The 17081-nt window shown below is 48.9% G+C and overlaps 1 protein-coding gene across 1 annotated transcript in view; it reads right to left on the bottom strand.

Moving 5' to 3' along the window:
* Positions 1–17081, bottom strand: part of LOC124523590 (complement C3-like) — a 45132-nt gene that overhangs the window by 3190 nt on the left and 24861 nt on the right. Inside the window, exons 20-35 of the mRNA XM_047095376.1 lie at positions 14223–14365; positions 13908–14120; positions 11763–11829; positions 11566–11652; positions 10786–10989; positions 10276–10351; positions 9820–9979; positions 8809–8907; positions 5943–6099; positions 4325–4497; positions 2744–2902; positions 2541–2600; positions 2334–2424; positions 2165–2216; positions 772–859; positions 601–690 (exon numbers count right to left, since the gene is read on the bottom strand). Of these exons, the coding sequence (XP_046951332.1) occupies positions 601–690; positions 772–859; positions 2165–2216; positions 2334–2424; positions 2541–2600; positions 2744–2902; positions 4325–4497; positions 5943–6099; positions 8809–8907; positions 9820–9979; positions 10276–10351; positions 10786–10989; positions 11566–11652; positions 11763–11829; positions 13908–14120; positions 14223–14365 (1919 nt within the window). The remainder of the gene's footprint in view (positions 1–600; positions 691–771; positions 860–2164; positions 2217–2333; positions 2425–2540; positions 2601–2743; positions 2903–4324; positions 4498–5942; positions 6100–8808; positions 8908–9819; positions 9980–10275; positions 10352–10785; positions 10990–11565; positions 11653–11762; positions 11830–13907; positions 14121–14222; positions 14366–17081) is intronic.

Raw genomic sequence — 17081 nt, forward strand, 5'->3', positions numbered from 1 at the left:
TCCCTTAGCCTCCCAACTGGACTTTACCTGAGTGGGAGGCACAAGACTCTTGTGTTGGGACCCTCATATTCTTGAGAGGCTTATTACAGCAGCTAGTGTTACTTATGCTGACTAATATGGGGTGAGGGGACTTTGGGAATTTTGGAAGTTAGCAGGGGGCATGTGAGGATAGGGAAACGGAAAGATGTAAGTAGGGGAGAGGAGGAAGCTCAAGTCAATGTTAGAGAGGAAGGCAGTGACAGAAAGTCAGATGGAGAGCAAACACGGAGAGAGAAAACCCAGGGGGAGCGGAGCAAGGGGAATGCTTTTTAGCACTGAGCAATTTATTTTTTAAACCCAAGGGGGTCCCTTCAAAAGTTGTTTAGGACTATGATGAGAAGAAGTTGGAGGAAGCAAGTGTAAAATGAGGTTGGAATGAGACTGGTCAGAAGTTAAGCTGCTTAGAAAAGATGAGATGACCTGGGTTGTCCACCTTACTTTATATGCCCCTTCCCTCCACCACCTAGCAGCAGCAGTCTGTGCTTGGGCCCCTGCTTGGGCCTCATGTGACCCAGATGCAGGCCAGTCTGTTGGAGGTCAGATCCCCATCGGAAGCCTTACCTTGTCCAGGTAGATGATGAGGGTGTTCTTATTGGAGAAGGCCTTGTTAAGCTCATACTTAGAGATGTATCTGTCAACGCCGTTACTCAGCTGCGGAAGGGTAAGACTTGTGAAAATTGCCCTCAAGCCTTTGTCCACTGATGCCAGCCCCCAAGCCCAAGCCCTTCATACCAGGTCAAGGTCACCAGTGTCAGGAGAAAAGCCAGTCATCATGGATATATCCAGGATCGACATGGTAGCATCCTGGTCTCCCAGGTACCTGAATAGGGCAGGGAGAGGGCACTTGGGTCCCAGGGTAGGGTCAGCCCTGGGGCACAGTGTCTGCACAAGGGGGTCTGGTCAGAGACTGGGGTTACTGGTTCCCACACAGCAGCACAGAAGGATATTAGATTGTAGGAAACATTCCCCAAATGGAATAAAGGAAAGGCAGTGTCATGGTCAAGGTGACTAAAAGCTCAGGCTCTGGAGCCCCTTTGCACGGGTTCAAATCCCAGCTCCATATGACATTTGATGAGTCACTTGACCTCTCCATGCCTCAATTCGTCCAGAAAGTGCAGACGAGAAAATGTTACCATGGCCTAGCTCGATAACGCCAGGCCCCCAGCACCAGGGGACATTAGTCGTAATTGCATAAAGTACGAGTACAAATCTTGTCTCTGGATCTTGGGTCCACCAATCATTGTGCAAATCACAGACACGCATCACGGTCAGTGACCAAGCACGTCATTCCTTTCAAAGTCTGTCTGTGATGGGGCACCGAGCAGTTCATGCACAGACAGCAAGGCCTGTGGTTGTGGCACTTCCTTATCTCCCAGGGATAAACCGCATGACGTTTCACAAAACTGGTCAACTGGCAGGGGGATCTGCCAGCCAGGATGAAAGGCAGCAGAGAAATGAAGACACTGGAGGCAAAATTTGAAAGCACAGAAACGGAGTTAGAGAAGGAGCAGCAGACTGTGCGAATGTCACCCTTGCTGCCATTGGAGGGGCCGACCGGCTCTCTTGTGACATCGGCCGCTCAGAAGATTAGAGTTGGAAGCTGACCTAACTTAGAAGGGAGCGTGACAGTTCACTATGTCACAGGAAAGATGCCTGCTCAATCCCTACCCCAAGTGACACAACAGAAGGAAGACCCACGGCACTTTTGCTAAGTGTTTTACAAAGGAGAACAAGAACTGCTTGTTATCTCCATGTTCTAATGTTGTAGTTTACAGCATGCTAAACAAATTCTCATGTTACTGTAATTTCCATTTCTCTGTACCTTCCTAACTGGCAGTTTGAGAGTTCTGAAGCTGTGATAAAACGCTTTAAAGGTCATGCAACAATGGCAACTTCCCCCACTGATTTGTTGGCACTGCTTGAATAATTTCAGGTTATGGGGCCATCGCTCGTGTTGGACTGCCAATGCAAAGTGAGGACTGCCTGGGGTACCCACCTCCTGGCAGGTACTTCAGACAATACCAGATGCACAATATGCTCTTAGAAAGGATTAGGTCATGGAAAGGAGAAGTCTTGCTATAGACAGAGGAATGGCCAAGATGACCCCCAGTGACCCATCACTTACTTGGCACAGATGTCAAGGATCATGGTGTCCAGGGCTTCCTGAGGCCTCTTGACTAGAAACACAGACAGAAAAATGGGAGGGGGATGTCCCTGGGTCCCAACTCAGGAAGGAGGCAGACATTAGAATGAGGGCGGGGGAAGGGTAACAGGTAGGGTCTTAACTCTTTTACCATCTTCAGGAGCTCGTCGTATATCAACCCTGAGGTCAAACTTCTTGCAGGTGTGTTTGCTTTTGAGCTTGGCATGGTACATTGTCACCACCTGGTGAGATCACAGGGCAGTGCAGTGTCAGCCCACTTGAGTTGAGAAGAGCGTCCCTCGGGGCCAGAGGGGCTGAGAGAAGGCGGGCCAAGCTGGTGTGTGTTCCTGTTCCTTACCGACAAGGTGCCTTGTCCTTTCCCTTTAGCTGTTACTACAAAATCCTCATTTTTCTTGGTCTGCAGGGAGCAGGGAGAGAAGAGAGAGGATTTGGGAACCAAGCCTTCCCCTGGTTGCTACAGTCATATGCCCTATTTCTTGCCTGTGGCAAACACTGGTTGTTGTGGAGGGGGACGGCAAGCGTTTGGCTAGGCAGTTGTACCTCTGCTGACCGCTGGAGGCTAGCAGATTCCCACAAGATTCTGTACTTGATGACAGAGCTGTGGCTGGGCAGTTGGATGGACACATCCAGATTCAGGTCCTTGTGGTCAGGGACATCCTTCTGGAATTGGGCCAAGGCTTGGAACACCATGTAGGTGGCCTGGAACCCATGAGAAAGAAAGAGGGTGAGCCAGGAGACTGAGAAAGTGGTTAGAACCCACTGGGGAAGAAAGAGCCTCAGATCAGAGGGAGGGGGCTACTGGGACTATAGCTTAGGACCCCCTGCCCCAGAGAAGGTGAGGATAAGATTAGGGGTTGTTAGACACTGAGGACATGTTCTTGATTCTCCAAGGGACAGGGGTTTAGACAAGATCCTGGAAACACTGAGAACAAGTCAAAAAACCAACCAGAAATTGCAGGCATAAGACTGAAATTGAAACTGAGAGTGTGCCCAGGCCCATCCAGAGGAGAGTCTAAGACAAGGGTTTGGAGTCACTGAGAATGTATATAGAATCTGTTTGTGTCAGAAGAATGAAATTGGAGCCTGGGAACACTGAACATATGGTCTAGAATCCAAAAGGGATACTGAGAATGTGACTGATAGCCCTCCAGAAAGAAAGGGGTTCAAACTGGAGCCGGAAGCCCATGTCCTAGAACCCACCTTCCAGATGGAGACATTGGATGATGTGCTAGAATAGCCAAGAACTTGGGCTAGAATCCAGAGTAAGACGAATTAACACTAGGATCGTGGTGGAACTGAAAAAATGGTCTAGAGCCCAAGGAAGATATGAGCTAACACTGGGAGCCAGGTACAACTGAGATCCTTTTCTAGAAGCCACCGGAAGATATGGGCTAACTCTAGGAGCCTGTTGGAACTGAGAACCTGGTCTAGAACCCAGAGGAAGATATGGGCTAACACTGGGAGCATCCTGGATCTGACAACATGATCTTGAACACATAGGAAGATATGAGCTAACACTGGGAGCCAGTTGGAACTGAGATTATGGTCTAGAACCCATGAGCTAATACTGGGAGACTGGTAGACTGGAGAAGCTGGTCTATAACTCACAGGAAGATTGAGCTAACACTGGGAGCCAGATGCAACTGAGAACATGGTCTACAACCCACAGCAAGATGTGCACTAACACTGAGAGCCTGGTAGGACTGAGAAACTGGTCTAGAACACACTGGAATATATGAGCTAACACTTGGAGCCTTGTCGAACTGAGAACATAGTCTAGAACACACAGGAAGATATGAGCTAACACTGGGAGCCTTGTCGAACTGAGAACATAGTCTAGAACACACAGGAAGTTAGGAGGTAACACTGGGAGCCTGGTGGAACTGAGAACATGATCAGGATATGAGGAGCCTCAGAACACAGCTTGAGCATTCAGAGTGTACTCTAGAATATGCCAGTGGGATCACAACGAAAAAAGCCTGATCTCTCAAATCCATTCCAGCCACTACGGTGGCGGGACAGAAGGACGGGCCCTCTTGGTCTTAACATCTTCTCTGGGAGGCCGGTGGGAAGCCAGAGGAAGTAGGCATCCAGGTGCATGGGGGATATGGGGTCACTTGCCTGGGTGGAGCCATATCTGTGGAGAATACCTCCGTATTCTCTCTGCTCTTTGAGCCAGTTTGCGACGGGAAGCACAGAGTCGAATTCTTTGAGCACCAGCAGGGCCAAGAGGGCATAGGATGTGGCCTCCATGCTGTAGAGCTTCTTGTCAGGCTCCTCCCACTGTGTCTTGTCTGCAGAGAAACCCCCCAGTCCCCCATGCTCACTGCGCTGTCCAGTCTTGGGATGGCTCAAGAAAACTCAGAAAAAGACTCACAATAGACTCCTTGGTGTTCAGGTGTCCTGACTGACAAGAGTTTGTGAGGCCCTCCCTCTGTCTCTCAAAACATCATGTGCTGTCCTGTCCTAACACTGTGATGCTCTATAGCAATCTATTTACTCATTTGTTTCCTCAACTGGAGTGTGAACCACGTTGGCAGGGGCTGTTCTGTATTCACTGCGATGTCCCAAGTGCCCACGAAGGCACTTGTGGCAGAGATCATCATTAAAAAGCATTCCCTCCTCAGGGACACCTGGGTGGCTCAGTCGGTGGAGCTTCCAACTTTGGTTCAGGTCATGATCTCACGGTTCAGGAGTTCAAGCCCCACATCAGGATGTCTGCTGTCAGCACGGAGCCAGCTTTGCACTCTCTGTCTCCTACTGTCTCTGCCTCTCCCCTGCTCATGCCCTCTCTTTCAAAATAAATGAACATTAAAAAAAAAAAAAACACTGCTCCCTCCTCCTGGGCACACAGTTGGACTACATCTCCCAAAAGTCTTTGCAGGCAGGTGCAGCCACATGACCGAGCTCTGTATGATGGAATGGACACTGGCAATGTTAGGGGCCCCTTCCATGCCTGGTCTACCTCCCTTAAACAATCCACCTGACCATTTCCCCTTATGCTTACATGGAGTGGATCCCAAGCACCCCGTGGTGGCAAAGTCATGAAAAGATAGAGGCCCAGATTTCCACATGACTGTCTGGAAGAGAGCTGTCCACCAACAACAAGCTTCCATTGTGCTAAACCACCTCAGTATATGTACTGACACATGTTACATCAGTGAGTGCAAACCTGATGCAGTATATTACCTGAGCCAATGATTAAGTGCTCACTGTGTGCTGGGCACTGTGCTAAATTCCCTATGGCATTATCTTATCTAATCCTAATTACCCTTGAGATAATGACGACAACAACATCGGAATAGAGCTCTCACTGTATGCTGGACCTTCTACCTGCATTACTCCTTCAATCTTGTCAACCACCTATGATGTAAGTATCTTCTTCAGATGAGGTCCAGGGAGGGTCAGTGACTTTTACAAAGTCGCACGGTGAGAATGTGGCAGAGGGGGATTTGAATTTGGGTCTGTCTGATGTCGGAGCCCACGTCCTTGTTCCTGTGTCATAGCAAGTGCTCAACACACACTTGTTGAATGAATGATGCCACGTTCTTGTGTAGCTTACAGTGAGGATTTCTCACACCTCAGAGCCATTCACCAAGCAGGACTTAGCACCATCCACTCCAGCTCAACCTGAAGCTGCCCATCCTAGCATAGCTTAGAGCCACACATGCCAGCTCAAGATGACCACCCCCAAACCCTGGCCATGCATGCCTCTTTACCTCACCAGGCTGCCACTCACCTGTGGCTGTGCTCAGAAATTTTTCGAGGAGGTCTTTCTCCAGTCTTCCCAATTGGGCCAAGGCATAGCCTGCAATGGCCACAGAATACGGTCTCCGCAGGTTCCTGTAGTGGGCTTCAAGATAATCTCCTGCTTTATCCATGCTGCGCTCCAGGCTCTATAAGAAACAGGATTGGTTTCCCTGGTAAGGTGGATATTGCTGCCACAAAGAGCTGGTAAGGATCACACAAATGTCAATTTCTGGGTGCGAAGATGGTTTCTGTCCCTGGTACATATTTGTTTAGGATGTTTTTTTTTTCTTTTTTTTTGGGGGGGGACAGGTTTCCAGACATTTTAGTATGCATGAACTGCCTTGTTTCTGAGTAACTCTGATGTGCCTGGGACAGTTTATATATCCAGTGGTGTTTTGGTAACAGTTGAGCACCAGCTCTCCGGAGTGTGTATGGGGGCCAGGGGTCTGTTTTATCGCCTGCCGATTACTGTGGTGTAAATGCTCCCACTGTGGGAAATTTCAAGCTATCAACGTAATGGCCCTGAACATAAAGGGGAGAATATGTGTCGCAGATAGACACTCATGACCTAGCATGACCCAGCTTCAGCACCCCACTGGGAAACCTCTTCTCTAATCATCAGCTTCACAGCTAACACTTACTATATGGCAGTCACACAGGCAATCGCTGAACTTCAGGATCCTATGGGGTTGGCAATATTTTCATCATCATCTCTACTGCACAAATGACAAGATTGAGACCCAGAGAGCTGATGGAAGGAGGAAGACATGATGTGCAGCGTTCGCGAACTTTCTTGGTGTAAATATTACCGTGGCCAATTTCAAACTATGTGGAGTCAGTGAATGCAGAGTTGGGGGGAGGGGGGCAGTAGCACAGAAGTAGATAGCATTTCCACCTTATAGGTACATAACCTCGAGATGGATAGATTTGTCATAGATAATGAGGGAAAGTAATAAAACAATCAGGAAGTGATGAGTTTTGAGTGTTTCTTACCTTTGCTTTTAATGCTTAGTGTTTAGTCTAAAGTCAGTTTACATAATTTGCTTGAAAAGAATGATTGTGTTTAACAACTAGCTTGTGAAAGTCCTGGAAGTTTCATGGTTGGCTTTCACAGACTGATCCCAGCACACTTTTTTTTTTAATGTTTATTGGTATTTGAGAGAGAGAGAGAGGACACCAGCAGATAGACAGAGACAGAATAGAAGCAGGCTCCAGGCTCCAAGCTGCAAGATGTCAGCGCAGAGCCCAATACCAGGCTGGAACTCCCTAACAGGGAGATCATGACCTGAGCTGACATCAGAGGCTCAACCGACCAAGCCACCCAGGCACCCTAGTTCCAGCACACTCCTGATCTGCACCCCAGCAATCTGCTTCTATAGCCTATGCTATGCTCAGTTATACTGTTGTGGTAGGGCCCCTCCCTAAGGAAAAAAAGCAAAACAAAAACAAAACCTCAGGCAACCTGGCTATAAGAGTACTTGACATCCCTCATGACCCTGTAACATGAGATCCCTTGATCAGACTGCATGTTTGTGTGTTACCATATATGGGAGACAAAGGAGTAAAAGATATGTAAAACACTATGCCACCTGGAGTTAGGGGCTCAGTTCTTAGGGTATAAACCCAACTGAGCCTGCTGGCACGAATAAAGTTGCTTCCTGGAAAATAAGCGTCTATGTCACGACTCTCTCTGCAAGAATCCTGCTACAGTGTTGCCATTTTGTAGAAGAAAATGTTGGTACCTTGCAGCAGAAACTAATCCTTTCCCAGCTGCCCAGCTTCCCTGCCCAGCTGCCTGTTCTCCATCTACTCTTGACTTTTGCAGAAACTTCGGTCTTTCATTCATTCGGCCACAGTGGAAGCAGCCATATTTGCTCAGTAAGACCTACTTCCTGGCCTCAGCTGATTGGACCAGGTATGACCACCTGACCCGGGGTGGGCCAATCAGAATTTCCCCTATGGGTATCTGAAAGCTCTAGGTTTGGTCTGGCTATTTCCCCAAGGAAGGCAGCCAAGTTCTGCTGGGCAGGCTGGGTGGCAGGGAGAGAGGAATTATTGGGCCCAGAACGGCCTGGGTCCCTCTGAGCCCCTCAAGTCAACAGCCCTGTCCCCTCTATCTTGAGTCTGATGAAGGGAGGGGCAGCTGCCTGAGGTAAAATCCTAGGCTCTCCACCTTGGCAAGCTAAGGTCAAACAAACCACTCTCAAACCCCAGGACAAAGCAGAGGGAGTAATTGCAGAGACTCTCGGGAGTCCACCTTTCTAAGCTTCTCTGCTTCAGAACCAAAACCAGAGGAAAAAGAGACAGCCATGAGCCAATATTTGTAATCATTTCCTTTTTGGGGTCATGGGCCCCTTGGAAAATTTCCTAAAAGATCTCCTGAACTAAGAGAGTAGCCTTGATGTGTTCTTGGGTCTGGGTTGTGCCTTTTCTTCAGGGAAGCAGCAAGATATGCTGCACTGCTCATGTAGCAGTGATGGGGAAAGCAGGCTGAGGGGGCTTTTGTTGAAATTGGCTGACACTCTCTGGACAGGGTAAAGCAGGCAGAAAGGACCCATTCTTTGATCTCTTTCTGTCTTAGTTTTCTCCCCTGTAACCTGGGGATAAGAAGAGTAGCCTACGTCTCGGACTCTCAGAAGGATTACAGGACTTAGCATGTGCAGCACTTAGATGAGCATCTTAGTTAAATGCTCAAAAAATGCTGGGAATTATTATGGTTTTATGGGCATTATGGCTGCTGTGGTGGCTGCTATTGCACTGGGAGGACCGGGATTCACCTGAATGTAACACCTCACCCACCAAGGTGATGTGCCCTGGGTAGGGAGGCGAGAAAGAGAGGGTGGGTGGACACTTACGTTGAACTGATCATTGCAAATATCTTTAGCCTCTTCCAATGCAATGAGAACAAAGGCTGTGAGGGACACATCCTTCTCCTTATTCTCCTGGTAGCCACCCTAGAATGGGAAGCAGGAAATAAGGATAGTATCACCACTATGTCCCCACATGCTGACCAAACCTCTTGTAGGGTCAGCAGGTCAAGGCAGGGGTGAGAATCTCCTCAGTGTCTCTCCCTAGGTGGGCCACACTCTTCAATATTCACTCATTCAGCAATTGTTGCTCATGCTGTGGAAAAGATGGTGGGTAAGAACCCAACACCAGTCCCACCCCCACAGTGCTCCCCATCTAGTAGGGGAGACAGACATGAACCAATTGGCTCACCAGTAGACATATCATAACAAATTGGTGAGTGCGGTGCAGGAGGAGAAGTGGATGTGGCAGTGAGATTGGAAAGTGGGAGTGTGACTCAGTTGGGGAGATCAGGAAAGATTTCCTTGCAGGATGACCAGGGTTGGCATGCCAGACAGGGAGAACAGCATGTGAAAGGCCCTGTGGCTGGATAGAGCAAGGCTCCTTTCAGTACAGATGGCATGTGGATGGGGGTAGGGGGATGGTGTGAGATTGGAAGTCTGAAAAGTCAGGCTAAGGCAGTGATTCTCCACCTTATGCATGCATCAGCATCATATGGCGGGGGGTGGGGGGCTTGTAGCAACTGATTCCTAGGCCCTCCTCCTGAAGTGTCTGATTCCTGAATCTCGAGTCCAGCTTTAGAAAATACATTTCTAACTAGTTTGAAGGTGATGCTGATACTGCTGCCCTGGAGACCACATTTAGAGAACCACAGCTGTGAGTTGTTCTATATTTTCTGAATGAAGGGGGAGGGACTTCTGTTTTGCACTAGATTCTGAAGGCCTCTAGTCTTTCAGATGGAATACTGACATTCTCAGCCAAAGGGCTAGCCTTTCTCCTGTCTATCCTGTGACTACAGCCACCCCTCCCCCAGCCTGCCCTAAACCCTTGCCTCTTACAGTCATTTCTTGGTCAATTACGGGCGAATCTTCCTGGAAGACCCCGTCGGGTTTCTGCCTCTGCAGGATCAGCCATCTGACAGCTCCGCAGATGACATCGGCCTGAATGACAATGAGATTGGCTGCCAGAGAGAAGACCTTGACCACGTAGGCTGTCAGCCTGTGGGCGGCACAAAGCGTCAGCCAATCGCCTCCGGGATCCAGAGACTGCCATTCCAGGAAACCAATGAGCAGAGAGGGGCGGGGCCTACAGGCTGGCCCGGCTGGCCCAGCTCCCCCACCCAAGGCAGGCGCCAGCCTAGCCACAGGGGGCGCTTGATGTCCACAGGCCACGTGGCAGCTCAAGGTGGGCGGCTCATTGGTGTGGGCTGAGGGTCCATAGCATAGGGCCCTTCGGGCGAGACCTGGTGGGACCACCCAAGGCCGCCTTGCTCAGTGGGGTGCCAGACCACTCACCAGGTGCTGGCTTTCCGGTTCTGGAAGGCCGCAAAAGCCGAGTTGTCTTGTCTGAAGGCCAGCTGCTGGGAGTACCCTGCAGGGAAGCCAGAAGTGTCTCCAGAGGAGCAGGGGCTGAGTGGAGGGGCTCAGGGGACAAGGATTCTCTGAGGGGCGAGACAGGGGTTCAGGGAGGAATGAGGGGGCTCAGGGCTGAGCAGGGAAGTCTGCTAGAAGAGCGGAAGGGGCTTCTAAAAGGGGAAGGAGTTCTCAGAGGAGAGGGGTTCAGAGAGGCGAAGGATCTCAAGGGGGTTCAGGGCAAGGGTCCTCAGGGAGAGAGGGAGTTCTAGAGGGCTCAGAGGGGCCCAGGGTCTCAGAGAGGGCAAAGGTCAAGGGAGGTCTTTGAAAAGAAGGGATCCTGAAAGGGGAGGAGCTTAGAGGAAGGGCGTGGCCTGGAAAGGGGCCTGGGTCTCAGGGAGGACCCTGCTCTGGAGGTGGCTGGAGCAGAGAGGGTCTCCCAGGCAGACCCACCCTTTTTGATGAGCTGTAAGGCTTCGTTTCGCTTTGTGGGTCCCAACTTGTCCCACTGCTCCGTTTGGTCCAGGTAATGGACGGCAATGACCGTGGGCGTCATGCTTTTCATGTTCTGCTCCCCGGAGCCCGAGGGGGTCACGATGAGGTTTTTCAGTCGCTCCGCGTCAATGGCATCCTCAGTCAACTGAGCCACCGGGGTCCCTGCAACCGGGCGGGAGGACGGGGCTCAAGCAACTCACCCACCATGGGGTGGGGTGAGAAGGGTCAGGGCTGTCCCCAGCGATCCCAGGCTCCAGGCAGCCAGTGCCAAAGAGGTCAGGGGCAGTTGGGGGCTGAGGGGACGTGATGGTAGGAGGTAGGAGGCGGGGGTAGGGGAGTGGGGAGGGTGTCTACATTTGTAGGGAAGGGGGTCTTATGCTTCACACAAATCTGCTCCCTGAGCCTCTTGTTACAAGTGGCAAATTAATTCCAGAACAATCGTCATCAATACTTAGATCATGCTTCATGCTGTTGCCAGGCGCTGTTCTAGAGAAACATCATACAGTATCTCATTTAATCCTCTCAACAAGCCTTTGATATAGGCTCTATCAGCAAAGGCTATTTGCTGAACTAAATACTGCCTGGAACCCTCTATAAAACAGATCAGGGAGGTGGCCTGCTGTTCTAGCTGTAGTGGAGGCAGGGGACGCACGGTAGCATATACACCCAGAATTCGGAGAAATTAGGTCCCCTTCTCCAGAGCTGTGCCTTCCTGGGCGAGGGTCAGTGGCAGCTCACCTTGCAGGAGGATCCTGGTCTCTGAATCTGTGTCTGGTACCTGGTCACGGAGGTTTGTGGCGTGGATCTCTGCTCGCTGCACTCCGTCTGCCAGTGGAATGGGAGGGACCCGTGGCGTCACCCTCTCCCATAAGGCCCTGCCTCACCCCCTACCCCCAACCCCCCAGCTTTCAACCCTTCTGCTGTGGCTGACTCACTTCTGCCCCGGTTTTCTGGATCCAGTGTGTGAACGGCCACAATTTTTTTGACTTTGATTCCTTCAGGCTGAACAGTGTTGGGATGGGATGGGGGAGGGGGAAGTCGGGCGAATAAAAGAACAGACACAGCTCATCAGCAGGGCATGGGCACAATGGCATCACCCATCCTAGTTCTGTGACTGGGAGTCAGTTTACCCCCACTGCCTCTCAAATGTCCTTAAAAGAAAAGAATGTGCATAAAGTACTGAGTACAATGCCTGGCACTTAGTAAGCGCTCAGTTAAACTAGGGGCTATCTTATTATCAATGTCCCAAGTGAAGCTCTCCTTCCATGCTGGACTGCTGCTGTTTGTGCCCTTCCATCACACATTCTCCTTGAAGCTGGTACTAATGCACACCTTTTCCTTTGGAGACCCAGTCTCCTCCATGGCATGCTGGTAAACATTTGGTAGCCATCTCTCCAGGAAGAAAAGATCCTGATTTGTGGCACTGGCAGTTTCCATCCTGCGAACATCCCTGCCATGATAGATTTCAAGCTACCAGCATCAGAGGGTGCAGAATTGGGAGTTGTGGACACACTGTCTCTGGGGAGCGCCGTGCAGGCTCCAGCGCCCTCTTGGGTTTCTTCCCATTGGTGCCACACTGGGACCCCTGATAAAAGGGATAATTAAGATTGTGCTCCTGGGGGTGCCTGTGCGGCTCGGTGGAAAAGCATGGGACTCTTGATCTCGGCGTTGTAAGTTCAAGTCCCACATCGGGCGTGGGGATTACTTAAAAATAAAACCTTGGGTCACCTGGGTGGCTTAGTTAAGTGTCTGCTTTCAGCTCAGGTTATGATCTCACAGTTCATGAGTTTGAGCCTCATGTTGGGCTCTGTGATGACAGCTCAGAGCTTAGAGCCTGGAGCCTGCTTCAGATTCTCTGTCTCCTTCTCTCTTAGCCCCTTCCCTGCTTGCACTCTGTTGTCTCTTTCAAAATATGTAAATATTTTTTTAAATAGAAAAAAATAGGGGTGCCTGTGTGGCTCAGTCGGTTGAGCATCTGACTTTGGTTCAGGTCATGATCTTGCAGTTCATGGGTTCAAGCCCCGCATCAGGTTCTGTGCTGACAGCTTGGAGCCTGGAGCCTGCTTCCGATTCTGTGTCCCTCTCTCTGCCCCTTCCCCGCTCATGCTCTGTGTCTCTCTCTGTCTCTCAAAGATGAATAATCGTTAAAAAAAATAAAAAATAAATAAAATCTGTTTAAAAAATCCGAGTTTGGTTCTATTAAAGTCAGAAAAGAAATATTATGGTAAATTCTGGTATGAATATAAATAAGACATTTACTGTAAAATAACACTGTGAGTTTTAAAGCATTTGCTTTTCAATGTTTCAATATTTTTTCAATTACTTTAAGTTTTCGGGGGAAAATTAACCACCAAACAATTTCAACCATTAAAAAAAAGACACGTGGATGGCAGCCTTCATTTTTCCATTAGCTTCAGGCTCCAATTATGGTTTGACTTGGCACTGTCTGTATTTAAAATTTGATCTTTTGTTCATCACAGGTTTTTTGGCATTAATTTTGATTCCTTACAATAGTGCGTTAAAAGATTGTTACCCTCATGACCTCACGTTTTGCTTGAAAATATTAACAAAGATGATAGGAGGCTTTTATTTTATTTTTTTTAATTTGATGTTTATTTTTGAGAGAGAAAGAGACAGAGTGTGAGTGGGGGCAGGGGAGGGGCACAGAGAGAGGGAGACACAGAACCCAAAGCAGGCTCTGTGCTCCCCACTGTCAGTGCAGAGCCCAACACAGGGCTCAAACTCATGAGCTGTGAGACCATGACCTGAAGTCAGACGCTTAACTGACTGAGCCACCCAGGCACTCCAGTCACCCGCAGGCTTTATTTTTATTTATGACTTGATCTAGTATTATTTTTGAGAATGTTCATCACTAAGAAAGTGTAGAAATGTAACTGTTCCTCACTTACTCACCCTAATCCTGGCCTTGCTTACAATCTTGCAGGACTCTCAAACATCCTAAGCTGGACACTGGACACTCTTGGTGTCTCAGAGTCAGTGTCTCCAACCTGGGTTGACAGCATGGGGAGACAGGAGCCTCTCCCAAAGGACAAGGGACTGCAGGTGCCCCAAGGACTCACCACGACCTTCAAGGACTTCTTGACACCATCCATGAGGAAACGATTGTCGACAGCAGCCTTGACCTCCACGTTATGTAGGCCAACCTTCAGAGGCACGATGAGAAAAGGCACAGCTATTGAGGACTTGGCTGGGATGTTCAGAATCTGCTGATAGGGTTTCTTGGCGGTGGCCAGGCTGCAGAAGGCTGGGTTGTAGATCAGGGTCACCCTCGCCTGCCAGGGAGAGTATCAGTCAAGGGGCATGTGCCATGGTTCCCCCCCACACCTGCCATCTTCCGAGCTCTCCACCATACCTCTGCCCCCGCGGGAACCCACCTTGAGCTCCCCAGAATCCTGGTAATTGTAGAGCACGGCCTGGATCTCCACTTGCTCATTGCGCACGGCAGAGTAGGGTAGCCGCAGGTCGATGAAGAAGTCTTGCATCACCGTGACCTCATAGGGGTCAGCCACGCAGATCCCTGCCCAGGAGTGGAGTGTCAAGGGAAGGAGGTGGACAGGCTCTCAGTGCTTACCCCTCACTGCGGGAGCTGTGTCAAGCTCAGCCTGTGTTTGTGCAAGCCCAGGGGCTAAACAATTGTACAGGTGACACATTACCGATAGTGGTGGCAGCTGGGAGTCCCTGTGATGTACGGTTTCCATTTTCTTCTTGTAGTTTTACTCACAGGTAGGTGTGCAGGGGGAAGGGCTCGAGCACACCCGAAGGGTCCATACCTGGGCTCTCCAAAATGGTAGCCTGAGCTCTCTCTGGTTCCTGGGCACTTGGAATGTGGCTAGCTCAGAAAACTTTTTAACACATGTTTGGAACAATTTGCATATGCCAACCTACCTTTTCAGCTGTACATTTTGCAAATCCTAAAATACAGATCAAAGTATTTCCAATGAAAGGCTAGGGGTGCCTTTCCACTGACTGGCTCAGTCAGTGGTGGGTGTGATTCTTGATCTGGGGCCATGAGTTCAAGCTCACGTGGGGTGTGGAGATGACTTACAAATAAAATTAAAATCTTAAAAAAGAAAAATGGTAGCACCCTCATTGAAACGTTCTGCAAGTATAAAATATATGATACATCAAAGGCTTAGATGATCAAGTAAATGTATCTTTCGTAATTTTGAGGTATTAATAGGTTATTCTCAAATATGAACAGATGGTTATAACATTATTATGAGTCTGATGATGCTTTTTTCAACATATTTTTCAACATATTTTTTAACATATTTATCACATGTTGAAAGAATAATGTTTTGGAGACATCTGGTTAAAAAAATGTACAATAAAATTGATGTCACCGCCTCTTTTTTATGGGGCTACCAGAAGATTTAAAATTACATGCATCGTATTTCTGGTGGACGGTGCTGATCTACAGGCAGTGAAAATGACTGCAAAACCGATGGTTAATTTGTGATTCAACAGCTACTAGGCTATATTCAAGCACTGGGTTGATGCAAGCAAAATGTGCAAAAGCTTTATCATATTGAAATGTTACACTAAAAAAATAAATAAAAATAATGTTGCACCAAAGGTGTATTAAAATTTGGGGCACCTGGGTGGCTCAGTCGGTTAAGCGTCCGACTTCAGCTCAGGTCATGGTCTCGCAGTCCGTGAGTTCGAGCCCCGCGTCGGGCTCTGGGCTGATGGCTCAGAGCCTGGAGCCTGCTTCCGATTCTGTGTCTCCCTCTCTCTCTGCCCCTCCCCCGTTCATGCTCTGTCTCTCTCTGTCTCAAACACAAATAAACGCTAAAAAAAAAGTTACACTAAAAAAATAAAAACAGTGTTGCACCAAGAAGTGTATTAAAATTTGGAGCACCTGGTTGGCTCAGGTGGTTAAGCATCTGACTCCTGGTGTCAGCTCAGGTCATGATCTCCAGGTTCCTGAGTCGGAGCCTGGCCTCAGGCTCTGAGCTGATGGTGTGGAGACTGCTTTGGATTCTCTTTCTCCCTCTCTCTCTGCTCCCCCCCCCCCACTCTCAGTCTCTCAAAAATAAGTAAATATTTTTAAAATGAAGTTAAAAAAGAAATATATTATAATTTAATAATTTTTGTGTGTCTATTCTTCAGTGTTGAAAAAAATAGAGACTTGAACAAAATCCTTATTTGCTAACCTACAGTCATTATTCATCATTCTCGGGGGGGTCTGTTATAGTCACGGGAGGTAGTTATCATTTCTTATCTACTATTCATTTTTACATTTTTTTAATGTTTATTTATTTTTGAGAGGCAGAGCTGGAACGGGGGAGGGGCAGAGAGAGGGGGACACAGAATCTGAAGCAGGCTCCAGGGTCTAAGCTGTCAGCACAGAGCCCGACGCAGGGCTCGAACCCATGGACCATGAGATCATGACCTGAGCCAAAGTCAGACACTTAACCAACTGAGCCACCCAGACGCCCTCCGCTCCCTGTTTTCACATTCTATATATATATATATATTTAATGTTTATTTATTTTTGAGACAGAGAGAAACAGAGCATGAATGGGGGAAGGTCAGAGAGAGAGGGAGACACGGAATCTGAAGCGAATCCAGGGTCCGAGCTGTCAGCACAGAGCCCGACACGGGGCTCGAACTCACGAACCGTGAGATCATGACCTGAGCTGAAGTCAGATGCTCAACCGACTGAGCCACCCAGGCGCCCCTCTGTTTTCACATTCTTTTTTTTTTTTTAATTTTTTTTAACGTTTATTTATTTTTGAGACAGAGACAGAGCATGAACGGGGGAGGGGCAGAGAGAGAGGGAGACACAGAATCGGAAGCAGGCTCCAGGCTCTGAGCCATCAGCCCAGAGCCCGATGCGGGGCTCGAACTCACGGACCGCAAGATCGTGACCTGAGCTGAAGTCCGAAGCTTAACCGACTGAGCCACCTAGGCGCCCCTGTTTTCACATTCTTAAAGCCAGATTTAATTTACTCTGGTGGGTGAAAAACCAGCTTTTGCACCACAAACAGGAGGCTACCTCCAGGGAAACAAAACAGTTTTGTTTTGTTAAATACTGGCCAGCTCACGTTGTGCCTGCAGAAAGCAGACCTGCTCTCTCCTTGCTAATGCAAGTCAGTCAAGACCTACAGAGGAGATGAGGACATTCTTGCACCAGACTTAGCTTTTCCTTGAACAAGCTGGAAGGAGCGCGAGAGAACAACACATGGAATGACTTCTGACACACCATCCATGTTATGTTTGAGGCAGAG

The sequence above is a fragment of the Lynx rufus genome, unplaced genomic scaffold, assembly GCF_022079265.1.
Source record: "Lynx rufus isolate CCGP_SWC_20201006 ecotype Redwood Valley unplaced genomic scaffold, mLynRuf1.p SCAF_4, whole genome shotgun sequence".
In the NCBI taxonomy this organism is placed as follows: Eukaryota; Metazoa; Chordata; class Mammalia; order Carnivora; family Felidae; genus Lynx; species Lynx rufus.